At 43.0% G+C, this 21,632-nt stretch overlaps 1 protein-coding gene across 2 annotated transcripts in view; it reads left to right on the forward strand.

The window, feature by feature from the left end:
- The window catches only part of B4GALNT4 (beta-1,4-N-acetyl-galactosaminyltransferase 4), a 60,770-nt gene extending 40,423 nt beyond the window's left edge, over positions 1-20,347 (forward strand). For both annotated transcript variants that reach the window (XM_075837613.1, XM_075837612.1), the window contains exons 17-21: positions 1,954-2,107; positions 6,389-6,461; positions 6,555-6,708; positions 11,306-11,432; positions 18,976-20,347. In XM_075837613.1, the coding sequence (XP_075693728.1) occupies positions 1,954-2,107; positions 6,389-6,461; positions 6,555-6,708; positions 11,306-11,432; positions 18,976-19,093 (626 nt within the window). In that variant the 3' untranslated portion in view covers positions 19,094-20,347. The remainder of the gene's footprint in view (positions 1-1,953; positions 2,108-6,388; positions 6,462-6,554; positions 6,709-11,305; positions 11,433-18,975) is intronic.
- The last annotated feature ends 1,285 nt before the right edge of the window (positions 20,348-21,632 follow it).

The following is a 21,632-nucleotide window of genomic DNA, read 5'->3' on the forward strand; positions in this document are numbered from 1 at the left end:
TGATAAAGTGTCATGTTGCACAAGTACTGCAGAAAAGAAAAGTAGCAGCACTAAATATAGTAAATTCTTTTTAGGGTAAACGCCTTGCAAGACTTGATACAGGGGGTCCCTCGCAAGACGATATATAGAAGCCAAGGCAGCACTTCCATAGAAAATGACCTTTTATTCACCCGTGCGATGTTTCAGCTCAAATGAGCCTTTCTTATGGTTATGCTTGGGAAAGACTTATTTGAGCTGAAACGTTGCATGGATGAATAAAGGTCATTTTCTTTGGAAGTGCTGCCATGGTTTCTGGGGATCATGTTGCAGAAGTAGTCAAGACCACAACAGTTTAGTTGTTCTACTGAGAATTCTATATTGTATATTGTAATATAGTATATATAGTTAATGGTATTGACTGAATGTATTGGAACAGTCTGGAGAATACAGTGTAATGCTGTGTCTTCAGATCACAGCCAAATATCACATTTCTGCTGTTCTATTTCTGTGTTTCTAAGCAGTGAGTTGCTGTTAGATCATAAAATGGGTCAGTAGGGGGGAGGCACAGTGCAGAGTTTGCTGTATTCTTTGTTCCAGCTATGTGTCTCACAAATAGAAAATCCTACTTTATGGAAGGCGAGTTTCCATGTACATAGTCTGTTTGTGGAACAAAAATGTATCCATTGCTTTGATTAAAGGGATTCTCCACATTTTATAGCCGTTTTTTATATTGCAAGTACCCTTTTAAGAAGCTAATCTCATTGAGTTGCAAGAAGAGGGTGGATGGGGGGTGTTGGTCTTAGGCTCTTGGAAGATCTTAAATATTGGTTTAGTGGAACATAATTGCATCCTAAGAACTTGCAATGTCTAAAATGAAAGGCCAAACACACTTTATCTGGTTACAGCTATGAACACCTTTGCATCAATATTTTTTTACTGTTCATTTGCTTCCTAAATGCAAAATTGAGCAACTTTCTAAATACTCTTCTTTTAAAATGTCCTACCATTTTGCTGCTGTAGAGTATGTGCAACTCCAGTACATAGCTGGCTGTGCTGCTGCTTCTGATATAGATCCTGCACTACTGCTCCTAGCTACTGTCACTCAGGGCTGATGTCATCTGCTCTCTCTGCCTCCCCTCTCCTCTCAGTGTAAGAGATACCAGCAGGGAGGAGAGGAGAATGTACTGTAGTAGAGGAGAGCACACTGAGTCTGCAGGAGGAGAGCTCACACAGGCAGCATCAGTGAAGAGAGAGGAAAGAACCCACCACAGGATCTTCAGTTGAAAGGGGGAGAGATTATTAACACAGTTTGTATCAGTGTATAGAGAGAGAGAAGACAATGGCAAAATCTTGAGGCTGAGAGATCACACTCACACACACACACACACACACACACACACACACAGCATCAGCGTCTGTGTCAGCGCGTGAGAGTACATCACTCATGGGCTGTAGAAGGAGTACGAGAATGAAGCTGTGCTGACATACGTAAGAGCTAGTGACTACAGCAGTATCCTGGTCTCACAAACCGCACATCCAGCATGTATTACCGGGAGGGATAAGATCACGTGAGAAAAGTTTGAAACCAGGAGCAGGTTGCAAACTGCATATCCGGGGCCTTAAATGAAGGAATGAAGATTGCAGCCTTAAAAATGTTGCACTAAATTTAACTCCAGTTAACTACTAAAATTCTCAACATGGAAGAAAGTAATCCTGCAGTAAACTATAGACAACCAAATTGTTCATGTTCGTTTTTGAGAATGTTCCATGAGTTTTTGAAGTCTTGTACAAACAATTTCTAGTAAAGTCAAGAACATCTGGGTATTGTAAGCTTTGCAGTTTTTAGTAATAAATGCAAATGCATCAGTGGTGTTAAAGCATGCTTAGTTTGGGTATGTTCTACTTTCTCTTTATGTTTTGATATTGGCCCTATTTTTTCATCTTTTTCTGTTTTGCCTTTCTATGTTGTGGCAGTTAAGAACCAGGCACGTTGGGTCCAACAGCTGATCGATGATCTGGAGTTTCTGTACCTCCAGACGCACGATGACCAGTTCAATCTCATCCTAGTGGATTATGACAGCGAGGACATGGATGTTGAACAGGCTTTGCGTCGTGCTAAACTGCCAAGGTATTGGCTACTGGTTACTCTGTAAATGATTAGTTTCCTAACAAGCATATATTTACTTTCTACTCATTTATTCTTGTGTCTAAATTTGGATATTGGTAGAATTTTAAAGTGCACCCCCAGTTGTGAGACTACGAATTAGATTTGTGGGCAATTGGCAGTTTTTCAAGGTTTAATAGATCTCCAGATCCATATTCACATCACCTCCATGACTCGCACTCCCCCTCATCCCTTCCCCTCTAATAAGATTTTCTGCAGTATCTGTCAGGCTCCTTTGATTAATGTTTGTCATTCCTGTTCTCACTGTTTCCAGGAGAGGTCTTTTTGACTCATCCATGGATATGTGCAGGACATGTTTGTAGTGATTGTCCAATTGCAGGAGTACAGAACTTTGTAACCTTTCTTTCAGCTGTCTTTGTGAAGGCAGGGCATTTAGAGGTGCAGTAAATGTGTCAGCACTTTATGGTAATGTGAAAAAACAACTTTGTATATGGTACGTGTAGACTAGGAGCAGTGCAACATGACTCCTGGTATGAAATTAGACAAGTCTGTGAGGAACAGGAACAGTGTGACAGTACTGTGCTCAGAACCAGCTCAAAGGGGTTGGGAAAAAAACAATTAAAAATAAATAAATAAATATATATATATATATATAATGTGTGTATGTGTTTGTATACACACACACACACACACACACACACACACACACACACACACACACACACACACCGTTTAGCCATAAAATAAAACCACTGCCTAATATTGGGTAGGTCCCACTATTGCCACCAAAACTGCTCTGACCCATCGATTCAATGGACTCACATAAAACCTGTGAAGGTTCCTGTGGTATCAGGCACCTAGAAATTAGCAGCAGATCCTTTAAGTCCTGTAAGTTGCAAGGTGAGACCTCCAAAGATCGGACTTGTTTTTCCAGCACATTCTACAGATACTCGATCGGATTGAGATCTAGGGAAATTGGATGCCAAGTAAACGCCTCGAATTCTTTGTCATTTTCCTCAAAACATTCCGAAAGTATTTTTGTAGCGTGGCAGGGCGCATTATCCTGCTGAAAGAGACCATGGCTGTTAGGGAATACCGTTGCCATGAAGGGGAGTGCTTGGTCTGTGATGATTAGGTAGGTGGTACGTGTCAAAGTAATATCCACATAAAGGTCAGGACCTAAGGTTTCCCAGAACATCACACTACCTCCGCCGTCTTCCCTTCTTCCTATAGTGCATCCTGGTGATCTGTCTTCCCCAGGTAAGCGACACATATGTATCCGGATGTCCGCATATTAAAGAAAATGGGATTCATCAGACCGAGCCGCCTTCTTCGATTGCTTCATGGGCCAGTTCTGCACATGCTCATGTGCCCATAATAGGCATTTTCAGTGGTGACTGGTCGGTATGGACGCTCTGACCATACGCAGCATGCTGTGATGGGCTGTTCTGACCGCTGCATACTGGGATCACCCCTCAAGACTCGTCGTTTTGGAGATGCTCTAAACCTAGCCTTATACCCATCACAATTTGGCCCTTGTCAAAGTTGCTCAGCTCCTTGCGCTTGCTGATTTTATTTCTTTTTAAATTATTATTATTTTTTTTTCCTGCTTCCAAAGCATCCACTTCAAGAACTGGCTGACCACTTGCCTAATATATCCCACCTCTTGTCAGGCGCCTTTGTAACAAGATAATCAATGTTCTACACTTCACCTGTCTGTGGTTTTAATGTTATGGCTGAACGGTGTAAATTATTTTCTTCAAGGTGCTACACAAATCAGCAGCAACTTTACATACACATATATGTAGACACTAGTCCTCCGGTTGTCTTCAAATTAGAGCTGCCTTTATAATTTCGTGAGACTTCAAGCGAAGCAGAAAACCTATTAGCGACCGCCTATTACAAGACTCCGATGATTAAAATACAAAGTAATAATATACTTCGTGTTGGGATTTTTATTATTTGGAGTTGCATGCTGATTTTCATTTTGCTCTGTCTTCCTGGAGAATCTCTACCAATTAAAGTAATTTTTATTTGCTTCCTGATGTCTGAGCTTAGCTGTAATGGTCTGGCCCATTTCCCACTGAATTGAAGATCTGTTGTTATTGTGTATACAATATTTTATTTTTTGTTTTTTTTAACTTTAAAACAATTCTTTATATTATGCACTGGGGGGTGGGGGGGCTGTTTTTTCATTATTGTTTAAGCGCAGCAATCCTTAAAAGTGCTGATAAGATCGTTGGCAATACTTACACAGATGCTATAGATTTTATTTTCAAAAAGTTTTGCAATCGATAACAATCAAATTAGGTTCGTTATGGTTTTATGCATTTTTAATACTGTGCGAGCCAATATCTGGCAGCAGATTTGCTTGTTCATCACTTTCCATAAACATTTCTTGCTTTTAAGACTAGCAATTGTAAAAAGCTTTTCTTGTATTTTATTCATTTTTTTTTTAATACAAAGTTAGTTGAAACAATCATTGTTTGCAAATACAAATTATAGAAATGATCTGACTGAATGTTATGGGCATTGCAGACACATGATGTATGCACTAGTATTTATTTATGACGTTCATTGTGTAGTATTTCAGTCCATGAGAGCAGATCTTGGCTCTGGTATGCATGTAAAGGGGCTGTCTATCATTGACTAACCCATTCTGTGAGGCATCTCAGGAGAAAAGTAGTATTACATGGCTCCCTTTATCAATGCTTTAAAGTGGTGGTCCACGACCGGACAACTGATGACCTATCCACAGGATAGGTCATCGGTGCGTGTCTGACACCTGGGTCATCAGTGGTCTGGTCATGGACAACCCCTGTAAGTCTGGAAGATTGAGTCTTTGCCCCGGCTAATACTAGTGGATCTCTCACCTTCTGTGATGTCTATATGGCCAATATCCCATATCCTGAATGTACATCCCCTTTTTAAATGGTTTGTGTAGCTGCTGTTTCCCATTATTTGCTCTCAAGGACCGAAATGTTTTACAAACCTTGTGCACATGCAATTCTCTTTTCTATTAAATTTGGTTACCAAAACAATAATATCACCACACATCCCAATATTCTTTATAATTTATAGTAGAGGCTAAATGATACTTTTTAACAGCTGCTGCAAACCCCATTTTTGAAATAAAGGGACTTTCCTGTCTACCATTCATGAAACTCCCTCATTCTTTTCAAGAAGCATCATCTGCAGCCTCTAAGGTGCATATTAAGGTTTTTTTGCACACTGCAGCTGCTGAAGAACTTATTTTTTTTGTTTAATGAGTGAGGGAGCTTTAGGGTATGTGCACACGATAACTGGCTTTTACGTCTGAAATTACAGACTGTTTTCAGGAGAAAACAGCTCCGTCATTTCAGACGTAAATGCTCCTCCTCGCATTTTGCGAGGCGTCATTGACACCCGTAATCTTGAGCTGTTCTTCATTGAATTCAAGTTCATTGAGTCGTTTGACAGCGACGCGTAAATTACAGGTCGTCTGCACAATACGTCGGCAAATCCATTCAAATGAATGGGCAGATGTTAGCCGACGTATTGTAGCCCTATTTTCAGACGTAAAACGAGGCATAATACGCCTCGTTTACGTCTGAAAATAGGTCGTGTGAACCCAGCCTAACATGGCAATCAAATAGTTTTTGCACAGGAGAAGGATTGTCTGCAATCTGTAACAAACTACTTCTGCAGGAAGATAATGAGTGCCTATGTAGCGCCACTCAATACTGTATAACTGTCCGATCCTGGCGTGTGATGTCTATACAAATCCTATTTATAGACATGTCAATTAAACATTTCCAATGATGTATTGTATGCAAATAACATATTAGGGCTCCTGCAAAAAAAAATAAAAAAATTATCTTTAGTAACCAAATCTGATTTATTATTTGACTTTTAAACCTGCGATTTGTGTGCTGTCTATGGGCAACACTGATTTTTTTTGCATAAGGGCCAATATGTAACTGTTAAGGTCCTCTTACATGGCTGATATGGGCCGTGAAAACAAGCGCCGATGAACGAGGCAGCTCGTTGATCGGCGCTCGTTTGCACCTTTTAAGAGGAGCAATGATCAGTAATGTATGGGGACGAGCGATTGTTACTACGATTGCTCGTCCCTATACATTTCTATTATGTCGGCAGCATGTCTCCCTGTTTACACAAGGAGATGTGTTTGCCGACAACGATAATATTTAATGCTGCACAAGGCAATGATCGGAAGCAAGCTTTTATATTAACGGTATCCCTTCCTATGAATAGACTTCATACTGACATTTTATTTTGTTTCAGTTATCAGTATCTGAAGAGAAGCGGAAATTTTGAGAGGTCAGCAGGACTACAGGCAGGAGTTGATACTATACAGGTTAGAAATGACTGCTGCTCGGAGCTCTTTAGTGATAATGATTCTTTTTATGTAGATGGCGCTATTCATCACTTCATCGGTGTGTTTCTGCAGGACAATCATAGCATTGTGTTCCTGTGTGACCTGCACATACACTTCCCTCTTTCAGTACTGGACAGTGTGAGAAAGCATTGTGTGGAGGGCAGGTTGGCTTTTGCCCCTATTGTAATGAGACTGAGCTGTGGAAGCTCCCCCCTGCACCCCAGAGGTAAGAACATAATAACAATAGGACTGTACCATTTTAGGGCTGGACACTTTCCACTGGCTTGTGATCTATGGGGTTTACCCTTCATCTTCAGACTGTAAAGTTTTGCTTTTAGAGATTGACTAAGGCTGGCTTCACATGCAGCGTGTTTTTTTTTTTTTATTTGTTTTTTTTTTTCTTTAAAACGCCACATTTTTTTGTGGCGTTTTTAATGGAACTTTCTGCAGCAAAATACACTGTGGTCAGATGTTAGTTGGAAGTCAATGGGGAAATATAGAACACACTACAAACATTGGGGGAGATTTATCAAGACCGGTGCAAAGGAGAATTGGAGTAGTTGCCCATAGCAACCAATTAGGTTCAAGCTTTCATTTTTCAGAGGCCCTTTTGAAAATGAAAAAAGCAATCTGACTGGTAGCTATGGGCAACTACCCCAGAAAACTAGTGTGAATGTGTTTTTAACTTTTATATGGTATTTATAATGGCGTTTTTTCTAGAATAGATTGTGTTGTAAGGAGGTATCTATGCAACACATGATTTATGAATCATATAATTTTCAATGGGAGAATGGCATCTAAATAAAACGCAGGTACAAAAGCATGCTGTTTACAAAAAACGCCACAAAAATCACATGCACCATTTTCCAAAAACACTTGAGTTTTTTTTTAGATGTATTGTTCTGGCCGAGAAAACGCCACAAAAAATGTGTGAAGAAAGCCTAAAGAATATATCCGGAAACTGCAGCCATCGCAGTTCCTGGATATATATTTTTGTTAGCATGGAATTCTGATTTAGTTCGGATCGGTTCACACCTGCGTCGCTGCTTTCCGTTGTTCTGCTCTCTCAGAGGAGCAGAACAAGGGAAAACCAGAAGCGACAGTTCTGTGACATCACCGGAAGCCGACTGAACCTGTTGACTTTAAGAAGTTCCGTCAAGCTGTCCGTGGTTTTACTGGAAATTATTGTTGTGCTATTTTCTTCAGTAATCTCGGATAGATCTGCGACGGATACCCCTAATGCAGCCTCCCAATGCATATGTGAACGAGGCCTTATACAGTCGTGATGTTGTCTGCGGATGGGCGAACCTGCAGCATATTTTTATATGCTCCAATAAATTCATAATATGTTCATTAAAAACAATTCCAAATATGTGCTTAAGGCCTCATGCACACGACCGTAAAAACTCCCGTTATTACGGGTCGTAATTACGACCCGTAATAACGGGCTCATAGACTTCTATTGGCGACGGGTGCCTTCCCGTTTTCTCACGGGAAGGTGCCCGTGCCGTTGAAAAAGATAGAACATGTCCTATTTCAGGCCGTAATAACGGCACGGACAGTCCATAGAAGTCTATGGTGCTCCCGTAATGACGGGTGGCTACATGTGTGCACCCGTCATTACGGCAGCGTTGCTAAGCGACGTCAGTAAATAGTCACTGTCCAGGGAGCTGAAAGAGTTAACTGATCGGCAGTAACTCAGCACCCTGGACAGTGACTACCGATCAGTATAAACCTGTAAAAAATAAAAGACGTTCATACTTACCGAGAACTTCCTCCAGTCCGGTCTCCCGCCCGTTGCCTTGGTGACGCGTCCCTCTCGACATCCGGCCCGACGTCCTGGATGACGTTTCAGGCCATGTGACCGCTGCAGCCAATCACAGGTCAATCACAGGCTGCAGCGGTCACATGGACTGCCGCGTCATCCAGGGATGTCGGGCTGGATGTGAAGAGAGGGACGCGTCACCAAGACAACGGCCGGGTAAGTATGAATTTCTTTAACTTTTTTTACAGAAAAGGCTGTCCCTTCTCTCTATCCTGCACTGATAGAGAGAAGGGGCTGCCGATTAGTGCAGTGCTATTTTGCCGCCAAAAACGTGCCCGTAAATACGGGTGGAATACGGGTGACACCGGACCCATATTTACGGGCACGGGTTCGTAAATACTGGTGCAAAACGGGTGGAATACGTGTGACACCGGACCCGTATTTACGGGTGGGAAAAAATACGGTCGTGTGCATGAGGCCTTAGGCCAGAATCACACACTCCGTTTTGATCTAGTTTTTGGCTCCGTTTTTTGATGGCCTATCAATCTTTAGAGACTGGGAAAACCCCTTTAAAGAAACACACACTGCGGGCACGGCCAGACGTGGCGGAATTGCTGTGGAATTCTGCTGCGGACAGTCCGCAGTGGAATTCTCCAGCTGCCGTTTTTTATCGTTGTTTCAATACATTTTTAGGCAAGTTAGTTCAGACGTTGCGGAAAACTTCGCTGCGGACCTTAGGCTGTGGTGCGGAATTTTCCCTCAGCAGAATGCACTGTCTGTTGCGGAGAAGAAGCGGAATTTCACTGCGTATTTCAGCCTTTGCAATGCAAAAACTGAAATCTGTGGCAAGTCCGCTGTCTTTTCTGCAACGTCTGAATTACCTGTCAAATATGCAAATGTTGGTGCAGATTCATTGCGTAATTGCCCCAAATCTGCACCAACATTTGCAGCGGAAAAACTCTGCCACGTCTGACCGTGCCCTTACCTTGCTTATCCACGATCCAGCATTGAATCCCGCCCGCCATCATCCTCTTTCTAAGGGTATGTTCACACGATGAGAGGCATTTACATGTGAAAAGACAGACTGTTAACAGCTCCCTCGTTTCACACGTAAATGCTCCTCCTCGCATATTGCGAGCCGTCTGAGACGCTCGTAAATCTTGAGCTGTGCTTCATTGAGTTCAATGAAGAACAGCTCAAATTACGTGGCAAAGAAGTGCCCTGCACTTCTTTACCGAGGCAGTCCACTTACGAGTCGTCGTTTGATAGCTGTCAAACGACGACGCGTAAATTACAGGTCGTCTGCACAATACGTCGGCAAACCCATTCAAATGAATGGGCAGATGTTTGCCGACGTATTGTAGCCCTATTTTCAGGCGTAAAACGAGGCATAATACGCCTCGTTTACGCCTGAAAATAGGTCGTGTGAACCCAGCCTAAGGGCAGATACAGACGGACGTCGCGTTTTTGCGCGCACAAACAACGCAGCGTTTTTCGCGCGCAAAAACCATTTGACAGCTGCGTGTGTCATCCGTGTATGATGCGCGGCTGCGTGATTTTCGCGCAGCCGCCATCATAGAGATGAGGCTAGTCGACGCCCGTCACTGTCCAAGGTGCTGAAAGAGCTAACTCTTTCAGCACCCTCGACAGTGAATGCCAAACACAATATCGAAAAACCTGTTGAAAAAAAAAGAAAAAGTTCGTACTTACCGAGAACTTCCCGGCCATTGCCTTGGTGACGCGTCCTTGGTGACGCGCCTCTCGACATCGGGCCCCACCTCCCTGGATGACGCGCCAGTCCATGTGACCGCTGCAGCCTGTGCTTGGCCTGTGATTGGCTGGAGCTGTCACTTGGACTGAATTGTCATCCCGGGAGGTCAGACTGGAGGAAGAAGCCGGGAGTTATCGGTAAGTCAGAACTTCGTTTTTTTTTCTACAGGTTCATGTATATTGGGATCGGTAGTCACTGTCCATGGTGCTGAAACAGTTTAACTCTTTCAGCACCATGGACAGTGACTATCTACTGACGTCGCGTACCGATAATTTTTTTGCAGAGTTCGGCCGAACCCGGTGAAGTTCGGTTCGCTTGTCCGGCTTCGCTCATCGCAAAGACACTCCGTTTGGATGTTCGGAAACAGAAAAGCACGTGGTGCTTTTCTGTTTACATTCATCCTTTTGACAGCTGGTGCGCTGTTTCAGTCGGTTCGCACGGAAGTGCTTCCGTGCAACCTGCGTGGTTTTCACGCACCCATTGACTTCAATGGGTGCGTGATGCGCGAAATACGCAGAGTTATTGAACCTGTCGCGCTTTTTGCGCAGCAGACAAAGGCTGTGCAAAAAGCACGGACTGTCTGTACTGCCCCATAGACTTGTATTGGTCCATGCGTGCCGCGTGAAAACCACGCGGCCCGCACGGACCGAATACACGCTCGTGTGAATCCCCCCTAAGAGTTTGGACTACAACTCTGGACATGCATGCTGGTGTTGTAACCTGCAGACTACATCTTCCATTACTAGAAAGTAACTCACACAAATTAGCAAAATTATTCATTAGGGATTCTAACCGACACCCTAATGAATAGTTACAATGTGAACCCCATTTTTGTTTACTACGAATTTCCCCTTTTAAAGGGATTGTTCAGGACTTTTCATGGGCCATCCTTAGAATAGATTATTAATGTATTAGCAGAATGGAGGGGCTGCAGTATTCTCTGTAGTTCCTGGTACCCTTTTCACACCATATGTTTTTTTCTCTACGCTTTTTTGAGCCTTTTATTTTTTTTGTCATCCTAAAAAACTTGGGCACCTCTGAACCTTAAGGAATGCATTCCCATTGGCGAACGAATTACTATTGAAGCGCTGTGCGGGAACAGACTACATATTTATAATGTACTTTTTTGGGGGAAAAAGATTCCAGCAAGTGGCGAAAAAACGGGGCGTGAAGTGACAGACAAATGATTGATGTATACACCTCTAACAAATCTCCGCTCTGTTCTACATGTTTGCTATTTGTGACATTTTCTTTTTCATCTTTCTCTGCTCTTTTTCGTTTGTGTAGGCTACTGGGAAGTTAACGGTTTTGGTCTGTTTGGGATTTACAAGTCAGATTTTGATCGCATTGGCGGAATGAATACAGAGGAATTTAAGGACCGCTGGGGAGGAGAGGACTGGGAGCTTCTAGACAGGTATTATTATTATTATTATTGTCTCCTATACGGAACAGATCCACTGTAGATTACATTATTTTTAGTATATGTAATAAACTGGATAAACCTTGACGTCCACTGATTGTATTATTAGCCCCTTGGAGAAACAGACAATTTTTCGTTTTTCCATCGCCCCATTATAAGAGCGATCACTTTTTTTATTTTTTCGGCAACATAGCTATATGAGGGCTTGTTTTTTGCGACTTGAGTTGTAGTTTTCAATGGAACATTTATTGTACCATATAATGTACTGAGAAAGTAAAAAAAAAATATTTGTGGGGCGGAATGGGAAAAATACAGCGATTCAGCTATTGTTTTGTTTTTACGGCATCCTTCGTGTGATAAAAACAACATGTTAACTTTATTCTGAGGGTCAATACATTTACGGCTATACCAAATCTATATAGGTTTTTTTTTTTTTTATGTTTTACTACTTGTACAAAGAAAAAAAGTAAATGTTAAAAAAAAATAATTGTTTTCTGTCTCCATATTCTAGGGGTATGTTCACACAGAGTTTTTTTAAGGTAGATTTTGATCTGCCTGCACGCCCTGAAGCGTCATAACTTTATTTTTCTGTCGAGCGATCTGAGGGCTTCTTCTTTTGCGGGGCGAGATGTAGTTTTTATTGGTACCATTTTGGGGTATATGCGACTACTATCACATTTTTTTTTTCCATTTTTGGAGGGAAGTTAGGTGACTAAAAAACAACAATGCATTGCTTTTTTTTTTTTTTTTTTTTTAAGGCCCTTTAGGGGACTGAAACATGTGATGTATAGATCACTCATACAATACACTACAATACAGTATTGCCTTTATTTGTGCTTCTGGCAAGGTTTAATCACTAAAGGCACACCTGTAAGCTTTCAATAGGCCTCCTTCTGTCATGACAAACGATGGGCACCCCCACAATTTTAGCTGGGAAGGGCAATTGAGGGACAGAGGGAGACCCCTCTTTTTGTCGAACAATCAGATGCCATGGTCACTATTGACCGCGCCATCTGAGGGGTAAAACGTCTGGAATCAGAGTTATCTCCAATCTCGGTAATTGCAGGTGGGTGTCAACTGTTTAAAAATAGCTGGCACAAGCAGCATTTGGTTCGGGCTCAGATCCTGATGATATAATGTAATGGTGTAATAGCACGTTGGATGTTGCGAAGGGATTAAAGGGGTGATTCAGTTTATACTTTGTAGTGAATGTAATGTCATGTATGGACAGTGACGTCAGGGGCTTCCTCCCAGGGCCGGGGATTCCACTCCTTGAGGAGCCCCTGAAATCAATGTCCGTATATGTCGGCAACGCTTTGGCCAGGCATTCCGCGACTAGAGGGAGCTTCAGTGGCGGGGGTGGCGTGCTATCTACAGGGCGGGAATGTGGCGCTATCTACAGGGGAGGGTGTATTCTGGTATCTCAAAGCCCCAAATGTCACTGTCCATAAATGGACTGTGACGTCAAGGGCTTTCCCCAGACATTAGTCCCCTGCCAGTGCGCTTGCCATTCTCTGGCCGGAGACTGCATTGGGATGAGAGCCAGCAGACCGGAAAGTGCAGCACTGCTTCAGTGTGTGCAGCGCTGTACTTCTAAGCCCATAACCGTAATCAAACATATGAACTAAGGGGGAGAGTTGTCAGCACTTGTGGAGAGAGCAGGCAGATGGGAAAGTGCAGCGCTGCTCACACTGAAGCAGCACTGCACACCTTAAACCCCGTTCCAGGCTGCCAACGTTATTATATGTGACAACTGCGCGGCGCATCGGCAGTTGGAATTTATATCGCCATATGGCTGTCGTGAAGGGGTTAAAAGGGGAAAAGTGGATCAAATATACAACCTCATGATGAGGCTTTTACCCTAGTGTTAAATGCCAGTTTTATGGTTTTGACCCTGGTGCCGATTTCTGGTAATGCTGTGACATCATTGGCTCCTCTAATGCACAATAGTATCTGTAGCTGCCAACAGGAGAGGAGCTGCATGCAGTGGGTTGCAAGAGCCACATGTGGATGCCAAGACACTGGTTGGGGAACACGAGCATTTATGCCCATTATTCTGAAACAATCAAAGCTAAGAATCCGCAGATGCTAAGCGACCAGGGAAGAGTTCTGGCTCAATATAAATGACTCCTAGAAGTTATGCAGTAATATTTACTAGTAATGAAGCCAAATAAAACTCACTGGCAAAGCAAGACTATGCATTTTACATGAACATAGGAAGATGTAAGGAAAATAAATCCTGTGACTAGTATTCATGGCCATCTAGCTTGTGAATTGTGGATGAACTAGGGGCTTTAGAATCTGGGAACCTCTATGAAATCAAGAGTTAGATTAGGCGGAACTAATATGTGCAACTACTCTATAGGTCCCCCAGTTTTGGGAGCGATGCCCTGCTTTTTCCTTTCTTATGATTTTGACAGCCAGGTATCACCGTGTAAGGCCAAGTTCACACAGCGTTTTTTGACACGGAAATTGTGTCCGAATTTGCGCCAAAAAAACGTCCGAAATCGCCTTCCATTGATTTCAATGGGAAGCAGAGGGGGATAAAGCGGCATGTCCTTTTTTTGCCATGGTTCCGCCTCTGACCTCCCATTGAAATCAATGGGAGGCAGAAAAAGTGTTTTTGCCCGCGGTGCTCAATGGCCACGGACGAGAAACGCGGCAAAAAAGTGCAGGCAGGTCAAAATCTGCCTCAAAATTCCTGTGAACTAGGCTTAATATATTTTCTGCCTGTCTATGGATTTTGGTAAATCTGTATCATCATGAGTACTCGTAGTGATTCTGGTTTGGGTGGCTAAAACGAAGCGGCAGAAGCACTCGTGTGAGCGCCCAGCCACTTTGTTTCTGTTCGGCTTTTTCCGGAAAGCCGATGTAGCGGATTACAGTCTCATTGACTTTCTATGGAGTCCGTACACCGCTGCATTGATCTCCGGAAACAGCTGAACAAAAATGTAGCGTCTGAGCGCTCAGGCAAGCACTTCTGCCGCTTTGTTTTAGCGATGGGTGGGGGTCTCTGTACTCGGACCCTCACCAATCAAAACTTCTGACATGTCACTATGACTTTTCAGAAGTTTGTTGAACATTTAGTTACCCTTTAAGGACTTTCCCTTGAGGACACTTAAAGATTATAGAACAGCTGTACAAGAGTGTACTGAAGCCTTCCTTCTATATCCTTGACATCATTTGGCAGAAACCACTTTCTTGGAACAGTGTCGGTTTTATACTTGGATGGTGCGAGGTTCTGAACAGTACAGGCCCAGTTCTGCTAAGTGTTTCCACAATCCTTATTTGGGGGCATGTGTAAATGCTTACTTTGGCTGCATAGGCTTCCTTGCAGCTAGTAATTTCAGGAAAGCACAATGTGTCTTTGCACTTATGTTATTTCTTTGATGTGAGCTTCTTCTTTGAATTGGTTTGCTTCTACATTTAGACATGTTTCCATAAAAATGATGAAAGCAGGATTTGCCAATTTATCTTTAAGGGTATGTTCACACACAAACACAAAATACATCTGAAAATACGGAGCTGTTTTCAGGCGAAAATAGCACCTGAATTTCATACGTTTATGCAAGTACTCGCGTTTTTCGCGGCGTCCATTATGGACGTAATTGGAGCTGTTTTTTTCAATGGAGTCAATGAATAACGGCTCCAAAAACGTCCAAAGAAGTGACATGCACTTCTATGACGCGGGCGTCTTTTTACGCGCCGTCTTTTGACAGCGACGCGTAAAATTACACCTCATCTGAACAAAACATTGTAAAACCCATTGCAAGCAATGGGCAGATGTTTGTAGGCGTAATGGAACGTCGTTTTCAGGCGTAATTCGAGGTAAAACGACCTAATTACGTCTGAAAATAGGCCGTGTGAACATACCCTAATCCTCCAGAATAACTATGATTTTGTATCATCATTGTTACTTATTCTGATGATTTACGGTCTTTTTCTTAAAGGGGTTGGCCAGGATTAGAAAAAGGTCTGCTTTTTCTTCCAGAAACCGCGCCACTCTTGCGCATGGGCTGTTTCTGGCATTGTAGCTTAACCACACTCAGTTGAATGGGGCTAAGCTGCAATACCAGACACAGTCCATGGAAAAGAGGGGCACTATTTAATTTTTCTGATCCTGTCCAACACCTTTATGAAAAAGAATTCTCTATAATGGTTGTTAACCCTATGTGTGTGCATGTATGTGTTAACTTTGTGTGTGTGTGTGTGTATATATATATATATATATATATATATATATATATATATATAATCTCATGGACACATCCCTTCAAATTGTTTCCGCTCAAATTGGTCATCCACAAGAATACACATTCACTACATCCTTTACCTGTAAGTAGCATTACATTGTTTAGCGAGAGAATAATCACATTTTAAGGATTGGTGGTATTAATAAGATTAATGTGTCCCAGACCTATTTTTTTTTTCCTTTTCCAATATTTTTATTGCTATTCATTAGATTATAACTCTTTACGAAATATATTTTTAGTAAAGTAATATAACTATTATAAGACGTTTCAAGTGACTCTTAAAGAGGCTCTGTCACCAGATTTTGCAGCCCCTATCTGCTATTGCATCAGATCGGTGCTGCAATGTAGATTACAGTAACGTTTTTATTTTTTAAAAACGAGCATTTTTGGCCAAGTTATGACCATTTTTGTATTTATGCAAATGAGGCTTGCAAAAGTACAACTGGGCGTGTTTAAAGTAAAAGTACAAGTGGGCGTGTATTATGTGCGTACATCGGGGCGTTTTTACTACTTTTACTAGCTGGGCGTTCTGACGAGAAGTATCATCCACTTCTCTTCAGAACGCCCAGCTTCTGGCAGTGCAGACACACAGCGTGTTCTCGAGAGATCACGCTGTGACGTCACTCACAGGTCCTGCATCGTGTCGGACGAGCGAGGACACATCGGCACCAGAGGCTACAGTTGATTCTGCAGCAGCATCGGCGTTTGCAGGTAAGTCGATGTAGCTACTTCCCTGCAAACGCTGATGCTGCTGCAGAATCATCTGTAGCCTCTGGTGCCGATGTGTCCGACACGATGCAGGACCTGTGAGTGACGTCACAGCGTGATCTCTCGAGAGCACGGCTGTGTCTGCACTGCCAGAAGCTGGGCGTTGTGAAGAGAAGTGGATGATACTTCTCGTCAGAACGCCCAGCTAGTAAAAGTAGTAAACACGCCCCGATGTACGCACATAATACACGCCCAGTTGGACTTTTACTTTAAACACGCCCAGTTGGACTTTAGAAAGCCTCATTTGCATAAATACAAAAATGGTCATAACTTGGCCAAAAATGCTCGTTTTTTAAAAATAAAAACGTTACTGTAATCTACATTGCAGCGCCTATCTGCTGCAATAGCAGATAGGGGTTGCAAAATCTGGTGACAGAGCCTCGTTAACAATAGGACATCAATCCTCAAGACACACTTAGTATAAAAATGATTGTTTATTACAACTAGAAAAAAAACTAAAATATGAGGATTTTTGTGACTTTTTTGACTTCCACTGCAGTTTATGGAAACTTTAATTTTACTTTGGCAGAGAAAAATATGAAGTCTTTCCAACTTCTTTACTTGCTTTATTTTTGAGGTTAAATTAGGATTCCCTGTGCGGAGTCTGTCTTATTACACTGAACATTTTGGGGTGAGTGTTTGGTTATGTGAACACTGCTGTATTGATAAAGGGATTGTCAGTATTAAAAAAAACCACTTAAGTATAATAACCTGTTTAGGTTCTCACCTATTAGTCAGAGTGGAGAGCGGCTACAAAGAGTGTTTCCCGCTCTAGAGGACTCTGCATGTCTGTGCATTACATAAACTGCCCATTTATGACATTGGGCACTTTGTAATGCTTAATTTCACCTCAGTTGGCACTGCTGGGAAATTGAACCCTCACGTGTAAACTGGGCAACAGACCGTGAGGATGCCACCAGGAAGTCCTGTACAATCTTCTTTATAGAGGAACAACACTCGTGGTCTGTAATGGGAAAGCTGCAGAGGGGCGAAAGTTGAGGTTGGGGACCTCAACCCTGCAAGAGTTCTGTCTGATCAGAAGCAGTACAGCACCTGACATGCTCGGCTTTCACCAAAGCGGGCATGTGTGGGTCACAGTGGAGCCGCCACTACCTCATACAATACCGACCACACGCGAGCGCCTCTTGCACAGCAGTACTATGCTCCTGTCTCTTTTTTTATCACTGCTGGGCGAATCCTAGTGGTTGGCCGCTACCTTACCCCCTATTATGACCCCTCAGAGGCTGTGTACTTACTGTAGCGTGCAATGACCTACTAATATTAGTAGTGTTGCGTTGTTTAAAGGGGTTGTATCAGGAAAAAAATATCACTTTCTGATCACTTGTGGGCCCCAGCATGGGAATCCCCACCAATTGTTAGAACAAGCGTCCAGAACCCCCTGTTCCTCCTCACTGATCGACTGCAGTGAGGAGGACATCGAATGAGGCGGCGGATGCAAGCTGCCACTTCATTCAAAGTCTATGGGAATGACTGAAACAGCAGAATACAGCGCTCGACTGTCTCCGTCGTTCTGATAGACATTGAATGAAGCGGCGGGTGCCTGCTTGACTGCTGCTTCTATCAAGCTCCTCCTCACTGCACCCTTGTGATCGGTGGGGTCCCATCGGTGGGCCCTTAGCGATCAGAAAGTGATTACCTATCCTATGGATAGGTTGAATTGTCTATTCTGTGAATAACCCTCTTAAATGATAAATTATAGGTGCTGTGATAAATTGCAATCTGTCAGAGTCTGGGTATGTGCACACACACTAATTACATCTGTAATTGACGGACGTATTTCGGCCGCAAGTACCGGACCGAACACAGTGCATGGAGCCGGGCTCCTAGCGTCATACTTACGTACGATGCTAGGAGTCCCTTCCTCGCTGCCGGACAACTGTCCCGTACTAAAAACATGTTTACAGTACGGGACAGTTGTCCTGCAGCGAGGCAGGGACTCCAAGCATCGTACATAACTATGATGCTAGGAGCCCGGCTCCCTGCACTGTGTTCGGTCCGGTACTTGCGGCCGAAATACGTCCGTCAATTACGGATGTAATTAGTGTGTGTGCACATACCCTCTTTGTGAACTGAAATTCCCTGCACCCTTTGGGTTCTTATCAGAACTGTAAAAGAGGTAAATGTATAGTTTTCGTTAATATTAGGCAGCAAAGCGGTCAGCACTGCAGAACTGGGGTCCTGAGTCCTTAGTTTCTTTATGCACTGTGAGAATATAATGCAGAAATTCCAAACTTGTGTTATGCCTAGTGCAGGACCTGAGGGGGCAGTGCATGACACCGGGATTAACATAAAAGAGATGACCGCTGTGTCCTGCACCGCCCCCTCATGCCCTGTACTAGGTATTACACAGTCTGAAATAAAATGTATTTGATCATAAGGACACTAAATGATTATGAGAAACTTGAAGCTATGTTACGCAGCACAGTCCTACTGAAAAATATACATGCTATTTCACCCTTTTCATTATTTAACTACAAATTTGGAAATTCTTGCAGGGTCCTGCAAAACGGGCTGGAGGTCGAGAGGCTGCGTCTCAGAAACTTCTTCCATTACTATCACTCCAAGAGAGGCATGTGGAATATTCAGAGCCAGGAAAACGCTGCCAAGGATTGAAATGGCGCTGAGTTGACTTTCTGAGCCTAGTCCACTATGGAAACTTCCCTCCCTTGGTTTGTGGTTTGCACAGAGAGGCTGGCTGTTTCTGCCTAATAAATATGGTACTCCCAGAGTAACCTGCAGAGTCTGTCCTTGCACATTTCACCCACTGCAGGCTACTCTGGTCGTGTTCTGAGGAGGCTGCGATACTCTGCAGAAGATGACTGATGACATCATACATCCAATTTTTACTACTTTATAGGAGGGTAACTATGTAGTGCACAGGCAGATCTACTTGTAGTAACATGGCGTTCTACTGTACACAACAGCTGATTAATAGGAAAATAGCACTCAGGGTTCTGCTGCCAAAAGATTTTACTGTTCGTGTTTATTCACTCACATGTATTTAAGTTATTGTACAAACAGTTTTCTTCATGCATTTAACACAGGTAAGAACAGAAATTCTGTTTGTCTAGTGTACACAGACGTGTACTTGAATGAAATGACAGTGGTAGGAATATTTCCTGCACTGTACATACTGACCACTAGGTGGCGCACAGTGACACCTTGCTCATTGAATATGTCAGGTATTCCCAAGCGAATATTGACCACGAGGGGTCACTACAGATTTTTAGGATGTATGTTTTAATGCAGGAAGTAATAGAAGGGAAAATATTCCAATTTCTGCAAGCCATTTTATATATTGTGGGGCTATATTTGTGTTTTAGAATGTCAGCCCTCGACGTACTTCAATTTACAATGGTCGGTGTAAAGTCTGCACGGTAAATCACGTTTACAGTAATAATGTCATTTTATGCCCTAGGAGATTATGAATCGGCTGATGATACAATAACTTGGGTCATGTTTGAATGCAGCTCTTGATTTTGCACTGAGTAGCATTATTTATTAAGAGGCCTAATGCCAAATCTAAAGGCATAATTATATATATTATATAATGTTTCGCCAGAATTTGGAAATATGCCCAGCAGTTTCTTGAGAAAGCAAGACTTGGTGTAGGAGTGCTTGTCTTAATATAATATATTATCCTTGACTTTGGCGCCAGCCTGCGCGATGGTATTAGAGAAAGGTAAAAATGTTCTAGAAAGTACCAGTAAACCTGCTGTTGTCATCTTCTGCAGAAAACCAGCTGTTCTCAGCATTTACAATGATTTCTGTGAAATTAAAATGTAGCAAGAGGTTTTTAGAAGTTTTGAATATTTTTTTTTTTTTTCATTTTAAACTAAAATAAAACCATTTTGAGTTTGGCTTTTATGGTTGTCTCTTGGTGATTTTAATTCCGACCAGACCCACCAGAAGGAATAAAAACACAATATTTTTTTTATTTTTGCATAGTAACAATTTTTTTTTTTTTTTTTAGTACCTCTCCTCTATGCTGAAATTACAGGGCCATAGCATCCGGCTGTACTACTGAGACATTCTCATGTCAACATTTATAATTCTTATTTTTGTACAAATCACCATCCACAAATGTACACACCCTAAGGCTGGATTCACACGAACGTGGCGTTTTTGCGGACGCAAAAACGCGGCGTTTTGCGCGCGCAAAAATTACTTGCCAGCTCCGTGTGTCATCCGTGTATGATGCGCGGCTGCGTGATTTTCGCACAGCCGCCATCATAGAGATGAGGCTAGCCGACGTCAGTCACTGTCCAAGGTGCTGAAAGAGTTAACTGATCGGCAGTAACTCTTTCAGCACCCTCGCCAGTGAATTCCGATCACCATATCTAGCAACCTGTTAAAAAAAAAAAAGAGGTTCGTACTTACCGAGAACTTCCCAGCCGTTGCCTTGGTGACGCGTCCTTGGTGACGCGTCCTTGGTGACGCGCCTCTCTTGACATCTGGCCTCACCTCCCTGGATGACGCGGCAGTCCATGTGACCGCCTGTGCTTGGCCTGTGATTGGCTGCAGCTGTCACTTGGACAGAATTGTCATCCCGGGAGGTCAGACTGGAGGAAGAAGCCGAGGAGTTAGCGGTAAGTTAGAACTTTTTTTTTTTTTTTACTCGTTCATGTATATTGGGATCGGAAGTCACTGTCCATGGTGCTGAAACAGTTTAACTCTTTCTGCACCCTGGACAGTGACTATATCCGAACGTCGCGTACCGGAAATTTTTTTGCCGGGTTCGGCCAAAACGAGTTCGGCCGAACCCGGTGAAGTTCGGTTCGGTTGTCCGGGTTCGCTCTTCTCAAAGACACTCCGTTTTTCTGTTTACATTCATCCTTTTGACAGCTCTTGCGCGAATCACGCAGTTCGCATGGAAGTGCTTCCGTGCGGCATGCGTGGTTTTCACGCACCCATTGACTTCAATGGGTGCGTGATGCGTGCAAAACGGCCAAAGAACGGACATGTCGTGACTTTTTTTTAGCGGACTCACGCTGAGCAAAAATCACGGACATGTCTGCACGGCCCCATAGACACATATAGGTCCGTGCAACGCGCGTGCAAATCACGCGCGTTGCACCGACGTTTTTCACGTTCGTCTGAATAAAGCCTAAGGGTCAATGCACACAATGCGTATTACGTGGGTTTTGCCACT

Source organism: Rhinoderma darwinii, chromosome 9 (genome assembly GCF_050947455.1).
Source record: "Rhinoderma darwinii isolate aRhiDar2 chromosome 9, aRhiDar2.hap1, whole genome shotgun sequence".
Taxonomy (NCBI): domain Eukaryota; kingdom Metazoa; phylum Chordata; class Amphibia; order Anura; family Rhinodermatidae; genus Rhinoderma; species Rhinoderma darwinii.